Source organism: Colletotrichum higginsianum, chromosome 1 (assembly GCF_001672515.1).
Source record: "Colletotrichum higginsianum IMI 349063 chromosome 1, whole genome shotgun sequence".
Classification (NCBI taxonomy): Eukaryota; Fungi; Ascomycota; class Sordariomycetes; order Glomerellales; family Glomerellaceae; genus Colletotrichum; species Colletotrichum higginsianum.
The window spans coordinates 5,928,219-5,939,617 of NC_030954.1; the positions used below are offsets into that span (position 1 = coordinate 5,928,219).

The 11,399-nt window shown below is 56.8% G+C and overlaps 1 protein-coding gene across 1 annotated transcript; it reads left to right on the forward strand.

The window, feature by feature from the left end:
* Window positions 1-9,308: 9,308 nt before the first annotated feature.
* CH63R_01746 (Spindle poison sensitivity protein) lies at window positions 9,309-11,179 on the forward strand (the record flags this gene model as incomplete). Its single annotated transcript, XM_018296721.1, has 2 exons — window positions 9,309-9,455; window positions 9,674-11,179. 2 exons carry the CDS (start codon window positions 9,309-9,311, stop codon window positions 11,177-11,179), a joined length of 1,653 nt encoding a protein of 550 aa, XP_018165083.1.
* Between the last annotated feature and the right edge of the window lie 220 nt (window positions 11,180-11,399).

Genomic DNA, 11,399 nt, shown 5'->3' on the forward strand with positions numbered 1-11,399 from the left:
TTCATGTAAGTCAAAACAAGTTGCAGATAGATACAGCCTGTTTGACTATATCCCATCATACGATTGCCCGCCTGCGATACGAAGCGGCAGCGGCTCCCCAGCCCCAAGGAGACGCGTCAAGAGTCCCCGCTCTGGAGACTAGAGCTCTGAGACATCCATCCACACCGCTTGGCCGCAGGTTGCGAGTCACATGGCAAGTAACAACCCCCCCCCCCCCCCCCCACGGCATGTCAGCAAACGGGCGTCGTGCCAGTGACTGGATCATAGCCGCTGCCCAACCCATTTAGTTTCCCCAGGGCTTTGGTATTGTGGCTTGAACTGCTAGTTGGCAGCTACCACTGTGATTGGGCAACATCGACCCATTTCACGCATCAAACAGGCTTCAAGGTGGCTAACGTCGAGACTACGAGACTAATATCAAAGGAAAGGCCGCCCGACACAATGCAGCGCGCCGGAACCTAACGCACAGTAGTAAACCACGTTGTCGAACTGTTAGTCGGAACCCAACAAGTTCAAGATGATGGGGAGATGACGGGAACTAGGCTCTTTCGTATGAGCATCAGCAGCCGTTGTCGCCGGTTCTCCCCCATGTCAAACGGAAGGTCAGGCGCGCCAGAAGTCGTCGCGGAGGTGACGAGATGCCTCAAGTTGCGCCGGGTTCTTTGCATTCCGATCAGCAGATTACTATTGTCCACAACAAGCGGCTAGGCAACCGGCAAAGATCTCGGAAGCCAGAAACTTGGAAATGTGCTTCTTGGCCCCGGAGCGATATGGCTGGACGGGAATGCCCCTCGGCCGCCACGGGAAGAGTGGATATGTCTGAAATTTGGGTACAAGGCTTGCGTATAGAACGCTCTCTCAGACTACGCCTCTCGAGAGAGTGGGCAGCATCCGAGACTACCGGGCAGCGCCACACGAGAAAAGAAGGGCAGGATGCGTGCCAGAGGCGGACTGAATCGTGCCGTAAAGGATGGGTGGGTGGGGATCATGGGGTTCAGGATGATGTGCCAAAGATATCTAGAGGAAGACGATCTTCGTAGAAGTGGGTGTGTGGATGGCGACTACTGATGAGACGGCGCCATGCTTAGCCTGTTTCCTTGTTCGGGGCGCACCACAACCACGCCAGGCCCCAGGCCCCAGTGCCCCAGTGCCACAGCATCGACTTGTCCGAAAGTCGGCTCGGGATTTCTCTTAAGCATAAGACAGTGGCAGGGCCGTTTCATTCGCTCATCGTAAGCAACCGGGGCTCGGAATGGGCAGTTGGGGGATGACAAGGGGTCGTGGTGATCCCACTGGGGAATCGATGTTTGGAAATGGGATCCGGGAAAAGAATAAAGGCGCCGCGACTCAAGAAGAACCACCGTCAGCTCACTCACCTCACTCCTCTTGACGAACTTTCTAGCTCCGACCCAAGGCGGTGGATCTGCTAGGTCTGACATGGCGCCGCTGTAGGGCTTCGACCGAAGAAATCGAGTGGCTGAACTGTGGCTACCCGTCGAGTGTCAAGAGTACGGGGTGTTGGTCTGAACGCGGCCGATGGCATGTAGCTTGCTGGAGGAGGGAGGGAGGTTGGGTCAGCCAAGGGGCAAGTCACGCGGGACTCGTGGTCTAGCACCAAGTGACCATACGAGAAGTCTTGGATGATATCGGCCTCATTGACAGAAGATCGAGGGTGGGGCGTCGGGGGAACGAGTACATGAGTGATGGTGTGGAGGATCGGGAATGGTGCGTGGAGACAGGCCTCGATTTGCCTAAGATCCTTCTCAGGCGGCCGCCGTGGTGACCGCCGCCGCTTGGTACCGAACGATTGAGGGGTGATTGGAGAACATGTAAGCGCTGCGGTTCCAACCTGGCTTCTCTGGCTGTCAAAGTCCCGTTGACAGGCAGCAGCTCCCGACGGAAAGGAAGCGAATCATGGCCCAAGCCAAATGATGAAACCTGAGAAAGTGCTGCGATTGCAGCATCGGGATGGATGACCGGGAGGCGGCTGCGAACTGCTGCGAGTGACACTTGTCGCTTACATGTATGTCCCTTTTAAAACCCACGAGATCAAAAGAGTTTGTTGGTCACCGGGAGGAAGAGTGGGCAACAGAACAAGCAGGTCGATTCGAAGCAACTCGATGTGAAAACGCCACAGTTGAGGAGGAGCGTCAACAACCATTTGACTTGGTTGATTGAGAGAACAAGAGCTGTCTGTGTGGATGGGTGTAGTCATGAGACATGCCTGGTATTCTCGAGATGGAGTGAATGGAACAGGCGGTCGACATTAAGACTAGACTTTTGTTTGCTGAATGAGGGTGGGGGTTTGGTCGTGAAGAATCGCTTTTGGAGGGGGCATTGAGAGCAAACAGATGGGAGGCTGAGTGAGGATCGGCATAGAGAAGGTGGAGGGGGGATCTGAACGTCCTTGGCAATTTGCTCAAAAAAAGGTGTAAGCAAAGTCTGGAACAGGTTTGGACAGGACAGAGACCAAAGTATACGTGCTAGTCCAAAGTCCAGAGTCCAGACTAGGAGGAGGAGGAGGAAGAGGAGGGGAAAAGAGTATGGTATGGGGCTTCTTCCCCTTGACTGGGGAGCGATGATGGAGCAACGATGAGCTTCTCTGGTAGTTTATGAAGCAGAAGCTTGCTTCGGTTCGTGAAACGGGTCCGAAGCGGCGAGTAAAGAAGGTGACAGGTCCTCTGGAGCGAGATGGCGCGTGTTCGGAGATGCCTCCGGGACTATTGCCCAATGGTTGTTCTATGATTCATCATGTGCGGCACGGCGACCGATTTGGAATGTAACCAGTTTGGTTCCAAGATGATAAGAGTCGTCCGTCTACGTCTCGTTGGTCGGTTGAGACTCCGGGGCACGGATGGGTGTCAGTAATGGAATAAATGAAAATCGCCATGTATTTTAGATGCAGACGCGAGATGCGCCAGGCTTCCGCGTCGGACTCCACCCATCCATCGGTCGGTCGGTCGTATCGGAATGACATGCTGTCGTTCAGGCCAAAGAAAAAGAGGTTGGTTCCCGGCAGAAGATGGGGGACTTTGCGGGGATGTTTGCTTCTCTTGAATGCCGAGCTTAGTTGGGGTACAGATGGGCAACGAACAAGAAGGGTCAGCCAACCTGGTCGGCACAGGGATCATCTGCATGGACGAAGACAGGCAGCGGGCCGCAGGAGGCGGAAGCACACCCAAAGGCATCCTCAAACCACCAATCTACCTAGAGACTAGTGTACATAGATGTGGTGATGGCGGCAGTGATGGGAGATGACTGGCTGGCGGTGGTGGTTTGACAGAAACAACGTTGGCGCAACAGCCCCTCCCTGCAGCATCGGACCTTTCCCGGGCATCTTTGTGCGATGTGACCGTGTGTAAAAATGGGGCAGAGCCTTGGAAAGAAAAGAAAGAAAGAGAGAGAGAGAGAAAGAGAGAGAGAGAGAGAGAGAGAGAGAGAGAGAGAGAGAGAGCACAACATGTATAATTTCGTCTTGGCCCGCCACTAACGGAAGATTTGGGGATGTACAGGCGAGGTGAGCTCATGAGAGTGAGTGAGTAGGAGAGGGAGAGAAGAAAAGGGAGAAAAGAACATGACCAGCTGGTCATTCCCATCCCACCACGGTCTCCGGCAGGAAGAAAGTCACCTATCATCGTCATCCGGAAGGGTACAGCCCCAGGATTCTTCACCGAAAAAAAAGAAGTAAAAAAGAAAGAAAAATAGCGAGTGTCGTCGGGTAGATGCTGCTGTATGACATATGGTTCCGAAAAGGGTTGGTGGGACGGCTATCTGCTGGCCGAGGCCTCAAAGGAGACGCAGATGCAGGTTTGACCATCACAGCGAAACCGTATGATCCTTGCGGGGGGCAAAGAGAGGACCCCGGGTTCCCCAAAGGATAGGAGAACATGGCAGATGCACTGCCTGCCGGCCGCCAGAGGGCTGTGAAGGGCGATAGATAAGCAACTCTTGACTGGAGGTGGTGTTATTGTCTCGGCAACTCAGCATCTGTGGGGTACGGGACGGCGTAGGAAGATGGGCTTCACAGGGATACTGAAGCATGATAGATAGACAGCATGACGCAGAAACAGATATAGATGCCATGGATGGCATAGATGCCGAGCCTGCCAGTAACTGGACGCTCGATAGCACGTTCTCAAAGGTCGAACAGAGAGACATGCGTCGGGGGGGGGGGGGGGGGGGGGGGGGGGGGGGGCGCCATCGGCCGAGTGCCGGACTGGGCAGAAGAGGCGCATGGGATCTCTTCGTGAGACGGATCGGTCGACAGCAGACGTGGGGGAGACTTGAAGACGGAGAAGTTCGTCCATGGTCGCTCGCTCGCTGGTCGAACCTTTCCTTTCTTCGATGCCCACTTGCTGCTGTCTTGCTCGGAATGTGTCCTCTCTGTCTCTTGTCTTGGCCGTCTGTTTCTCTTGTCGCTACGCGTGTCGAATGCTAGCTGTCGCCTCCACTGCATATAAGCTTGGATACATGTGTGCATGCGCGCTGCGGCATGCGGGTGTGGTGCTGTGTCTTGTCTCGTCTTGTCTTGCGTGGGGTGGGAATCATCGCGTTGCGTTGCATTTCATGTCACACAGCTGCAACGCTGGAGCGGCGACCACTCGCGCGGCCTAGCACCTTGGCCTCCCGACCTAAGGAAGGGGAATTGGGGGTGGGGGGGGGTAGTCTAGTGCATAACCGTCTCGGCTGCTTTTCGACGTAGACTGACATGTCAGGATCATCGAGTGATGGGCCATTTGATGTGCCCTATACACTGTAGCTCACGAGGGACTTCGTGATAAGATTTGGATGTCGTTGAAGGGGTAGCACGCGGCGAACTCAAGAGAGAACCCGTGATGCTGCTGGATAGAGTACATCTCTTCGAGATAGGCGAGGCATTGCTGGTCAGATCGGCGTTTCGACATGCATGCACCACATCAACGCCACAATGCAAGGTCGAGAGATGTGCGAAAAGCAAGTTGGCGAGAGACATGTCATGCAAATCAAGGGTCATCGGCAGGGGACCGTGATCGGTGCCGGCCATGTTATTGATGGACTCTGACAGCGTCCGTTTCCGCCCTCCGACGGTCCTGGTGATGTCTCTGAGTCTCTGAGACGGGGGATGCGTCTTGACGGACTTGGAACTTTGAGTCGAAGGCGTTTTTGTAGACAATGGTGACAAGCAGCGGGTTTGCTCCCCTCAGACCATTGATCCGATGTTGCACAGGGCGCTAGGCGCCTGAAAAGAGGTTCCAATCCCCCGGTTGCTGCCGTGACACAGAGACAATGACCAGTTGTTGGTCTCAGCACTAATAGCAAACGGCGGCCGAGCAGCGGTGGCCTGGGCCGCTCAAGCTCACTACTTACGTAGATGTCTGTGAGACGTCCCTAACCGCAGAACCCATGGAAGGATTCATTCACTGGTTCTAGACGTCATCAGACAGCCCTCTCTCATGGTGGTGTAAGTGAGGGCGACGGGTCATGGCTTCTCCATCCTATATTCGACCCCCCCAGTTGTGCACACTTCCTTTCTGGCTCGCCCATTTCCGACATCCGGCAGTGAAGGGGAGGCGCGGGACAGGACGAGGACGTACAGTGGCATTTCTGAATTTTAACCACACTGCTTGTGCGCGGCTGACGGCATATCGCCATCTCCCCCCGTTCCCTGATTCTCACACCGTCGCCGGGCCCTCCCGACAGACAGCCGCTGGTGAGCCTGGCTGGGTGTGTCCGGCCAGGGAAAGCAAGTTCTCTTGGTGCAAGTACGGGTGCATCATGGGGCCGCCGCGTGATGGAGGCACGCCACCCACCTGTAGCTTCTGGTGGTGGTGGTGGTGGTGGTGATGAGGGGGTGGGGGAGGAGAGACATCTTTACTGGTTTTTGTTGTATTTTCTGAGTATCGAAGAGAAGCCTAAAAGTTTGTTTGTACGAGAAAAGTGTCTTGGCTGGGGCGGGGTGATGCTCGTCTAACACGACATCCAGGCATACCTTGGCATGGGTAGTAAAGTGAGGGCGAGGGTAGAGGCGAGGATAGAGGCGAGAGCAAGTATGGGTTCAGAGGAGGAGGGGTGCGGTGGGGTGGATGGCGGCATGGGCTGGAGGAGAAGGGCGGGTTCACACGCAGACACAGGCGCCTAGTTACATGTTGCGTGGGATTTGATACGGAGGAGAAGGGGGAGAAGGGGGGGGGGGGTTGCATACTCGGCTTGGAGAGTTGGAATACACGACGATGAATGACGAGAGGTATCGTGTAGGTACTGGTGTGAAGTGAGGCATGAGGCATGAGGTGAGACTTGGCCAAAGGAGAGAGAGAGAGAGAGAGACAGGCTTGCCTCCCCGGGCGTAGATGTTGTGAGTGACCACCCCCCCCATTCTATTGTTTCGTGAACGCGAACGCGAACGCGTTCTGGGTGTAAGCCAGACTCGATATGCAAGTACTACTGAGGGAGAGAGAGAGAGAGAGAACAGCAATGGCAATAGTAGTAGAGGTAATAGTATATGATGGGTGGTATTTCCGGATGCCGTTTTCTAACCCCCCTCCATCCTTTCTGTCCTGCGCCATCTTCATCTCCATCCCTACTCTATCTCTGAGCAGCCAATCGTCAAATAGGAGGCATGCTTTCTGCCTAATCCAGCGGCCTAGAAGTGGTCCGTCAGTTCCAGCCGGCGCCTCACCATTACCCACCCGGGACCAGCCTCATCAACCTCGGTCGCCCTCCTCTCACTCCGCCCCTCCTCTTATCGTGTTCTGCGCCTGGCGGAGGAGATGAACCTTGAGCACCGGCAGTAGTGCATTACGTCGACACCGTATCTGTACGTTTTATTACAGCGGCGACTCGGGATAATCACCTCACTCGCCCCTCTCTCCTTGTCCCCCGCATCAACGCCCGCCGAGGCAGCCAAGCACATCCATTCTCTCCCTCCCCCGAGTTTGCTACAGAAGCAGAGAACCCCAGGACAATCTCAAGACAATTCGCCATCAACAGTTTCAAAACGTAGCAGACAAACATCCTCTTGAGGTACGTACATGATTGACATGTCAGCACTGGCAACACCCCGGCCCTTTGAACGTTGTCTGGCTGGCTGTGTGTTGTTGTCTTGTTCTTGTCGTTTGTTCAGTTGGCCGGTCTAATCTCCAACCTCGCAGACCCAGGCACGACGCCGGCGGCGTCTCTGATTCGTGGGTTGAGTCATCCATCTGGTGGCATCTCAGTATCAGCTTCCGCCATCATCGGCCTCCGTTGCGACCTCGACCTCGACCTCGAGACCTTGACCTGAATCAACCTTGACTCTCCTCTCCTCCTTTTCTCTCCGCCCGTCCCAACAACCTTTCTTCTTCTTGGGGCTATTTCCACTTCACTCGCGACATTGGCGCTCAGATATATTCAAACACCACCACCGCATCTTCCTACCTATATCTATCCGTCCATCTATCCGTCCCAGCCATCCGGCCAGCCGCCTCTCCGAACAGTATCCGTACCACCACATCACATCATACCACGCCAGGTTGGGGATCGAGACCATTGCGGCGCCATTTCATCAACACATATTAAAGACGGCCCCCCTCCTCGCCCTACGCTACCGAGAGACGGCGCTGCCCCCCGCCCGCTCCTTGTCCCACTTGGATCGCCCCTCCATATCGCGTGCTCTGTCCACTCCCCCTCCGCCACCTTTCTCCCCTCGCGAAAGCCAGGTCAGTCCGGTCCGATCAACACCCCCATCTCAATTACCACTGGGGAAGCAAGCAGCTTTCCAAAGGGGCGGCCTTCCAAAGTGTGCATTGACAAATTGCTGACTCGGGACGACGGCAACAGGATCGCAGCTCGGCCACAGCATCCGCTGCTCTCATTAAATTCCTTGTTGACCCGGCCGTCGTGTGTCTTGTCTTGACAGAAGCACGCATCGACATCAGGGCAACGATACGATCGTCTTGCTTGCCATTGCCAGTCCCAACCCCCCAGTGGATGATGACATTCACACCTACATCAGCCTCGAAAACCCGCGTCTGACCGAGGCGCACCGCACCGCCTTTGCCGCCAGCACGACATCCCAGTCACACTCACAACTCACATACCCCCCCACCCTATGGCTCTTGGTCTCTCACTGGCTCTCAGTTGGTTGCCCCTCCCTCACTCAGACGACACTCTCTCTCACGCACGCGCCCACCATTACCACCACGACACACACGCTCTCACCCTTTCCGGCTCTCACCTTGGCCGCTGTCCCTTAACGTCGCCCGCCGCCTTTGCTCTCTTTCTGCCCACCTCAGGTACCGACGGCGTGGACTGGTCCAGACCCCCTTCGGCGACCCGGCCTCACTTAGCCTGGGTTATCTCTCTTACTCCCTTGCTCACCCTGTTCTGTCTGTTCTGTCTCTATATTTGTCTTACCACGACCATCACAACAAGTCTCATACGTTGTTCTCGCTGCATCGTTGCCAGTTACCTGACGAGCCATCATCCACTTCCTTGACAGCTCACTGCACTGGCTTCACAATAGCGCCGGTTGAGCGACGCGCTGCGCAGTGCTGGGGCGAGGTAGCTGCAGCACACTGCACACACTAGGTACACATACACGCGCGGGCGCGCACACACAGCGCAGGACCACAGCGCCCATCGCCCGCTATCCCCCCGCTATCCCCCGCGGCCACCGCCTAAACTACCTGATCCACCCCCACCCTCTCACTCTCTCTTTCTCTCTCTCGCTCTCCCTCTCTCTCTACCTCCGTCTCCCGCCTCTTCCACTTCCGCTCCTCTTTTTTCCCTCTTCTTCCTCCCCCCTCCTCCTCCTCCTCCCCTCGCCTCGAACCCGTCTCTTCCGGCCCGTCCTCCCCCCCTTTCCGGCTCAAAATGCCTTCAACCAACGGCCCCGAATATCGCCATATGCGCAGTGGCAGCGTCAACATTCAGAACCAGAACCAGAATGGCCACCCCAGCCCCATCATGAGTCCGATGCCCTCCACCGCATCCACTGCATCCGCCTCCGCCTCCGCCTCGGCCGCCAGATTCGACGGTCCGCGGAGCCCACCCAGTACGTCACCCTGTTGTTGGCTTCTGTCGCTTCGTCTTCGTCTTCGTCTTTGTTCGGTCTCCTCTCCCCCTTGTCTGCCTCCCCTTGCGCTGTTGGCGATGCCCTCTGCTCCGACGGCACACTGCTTGGCCTCGTCGGCATCATCGCCGGCGGCCACATGTAGCGTCGGCTGCGACACGTCGCACAGCGCCCGTCGTCCCCGTTCTTGAGCGACCTCGGGTTCGGCTTTACTTCCCTCTGCCTCTGTTCTTCCACTTGTCATTTCTGCTCCTGCTCGGCTCTGTTACGCTTTCAGTTCATGGCTGATCCGTCTCCTCGCACAACAGACACATCACACGTTCCCTGTAAATTCTTCCGACAAGGCGCCTGTCAAGCTGGCAATGCTTGTCCCTTTAGCCACGATCTCGGTGCCGCAGCCGAGAATATTTGCAAGTACTTTGCCAAGGTACGTTGCTCCCATCTTCCCATCCGGGAACATCGTAATGTTTCCCTTGAACTCCCCTTCTATTTGCCCTATTCAACCCCTCATCTCGGTTGCTCTACCCCTCGGCTACACGGACCATGCCGCCTTTGTATCCATACCCGACTCTCGGAACATTCCCGATGCCTTTCAACCCCGACTTCGATCTCGAGAGCTAATAATTGGTCTTTCTTTCCTCGCAGGGCAATTGCAAATTCGGTCCGAAATGCGCAAACATCCACGTTCTACCCGACGGTCGACGCATCAACTACGGCAAGAACGGCGTCACCATCGGCACCTCTCCGATAGCCCTGGGTGGACGAATCAACCCGACTTCCGCTGCCAACTACCACCCGACAAGTGCCCTGACATCCGGCCTCTACCGAGAAGGCGTCCCTCCCTACACCTCGGCATACCCGTACGGTGATGAGAGACAGCACCAGTTGGGCGGCCAGCCAGGTCTCGACAATGGCTTGCCCACCATCGATACGACCTATTCTCACCCCGGCTCAAACTACGGCTCACCCCGTGACGACGACGCATCCAGGTTCGGCCTCGGCTTGTCTCCTGTCAACGCTAACGGCCTTTCCGTGCTTGATGCGCCGCTACCCGCCTCTTTCGATTCCCAGGGCATGTCCAACGCCGCCCGCTTCCCCGCCGCTCCGTGGCCCTCGTCTGTGCCCTCCAAGTTCGGCATCGAATCTCCTACGCCCTCCTTGAGCAACGCCAAAGATTCGCGAACCTCGGAGACTCTGAAAATGCTCCACACATCTGCCTTTGGTGGCAGCGAGTACCTCGCAGCGGCCAACGTGACCGCTTCCAGCAGCCCTCCCAGCCAACCCGAAGAGTACTTCGGCAAGCGCACCATGCACTCGAGCCGATACGCGAAGCCCAAGATGATGAGCTCGAGCATGCCCAAGACGACCGCTGTTGACCATGACTGGGAGGCCGACTTCGGATTTTTGGAGGAGGATTGCGTGCCGCATAACTTGCAGGACCTCCTGACGCCAACCGAGAAGGCCCGCCGTGGCTCCTTGCGCACTGTCGATGGCGAGCCGGGCAGCGAGAACGCAACCAAGTTCGGCAGCCCTATCGGCGGCGCGAGCCCGAGCAGATGGGGCCCGCTATTCCAGCGCCAGAAGGAGGAGGAACTCGGCACCCACAAACATGGGCCTTCGGCCTTTGGTCACGTCGGAAGTCCCCTCCGGAACTCGGTGCTCTCCAACGAAATGGGCCACAGCAGCGCCATGGCGCGACCCATCGGATCCCGTGCTGGCAGTGAGCCCATGTCGGCCTTGACTCAGCAACTCCAGCGAACGCGCCTGGGCGACGACGGGAGCAGCAGCCCACACCTGCATCCCCTGACAGCCGCCGGCCGCGCTCCGAGCAACGGTGGCGCTGGGCCCATCGGCAAGGACCGGGACCGCGTGATGGAGCGTCACGTATCGAGCGGGTCCATCAGCTCGTCGGTTACCGGACGATACACGACCCCGATCGACGAGGAGGATCCCGCCTTTGTGTTCAACATGGAGGACGAGGAAGATCAGTCCGCTGCACGTACCCGTAAGCGCGGGTCGGCCGGCTTTGGCATCGGGGGCGGATGGAGCTACGCGAACGCCCTTTCCAACAAGGGCGCTGCATCTGGATCTGGCCTGGCCAAGGAGCAACGGGAGCCATCTGTCAGCGTCGAGACCGTAGGCGGGCGCTGAGGGGAATGGGCTTCATGGCAACAAAGCTCGTGGGAAACAAACCACCGGCGACTGAAAAGCATAGCGACGGTGTAATGTCACGATTCCGGTGACGTCCATTTACAACGACTCTCCACTTTTACACCCTGACGATACTCGACGACACATTTCAGCCACGACTCTCACAACATGCATGGGCGAATGCCAACGGAGAACTAAAAACAAAAAATTAATTCAGCCG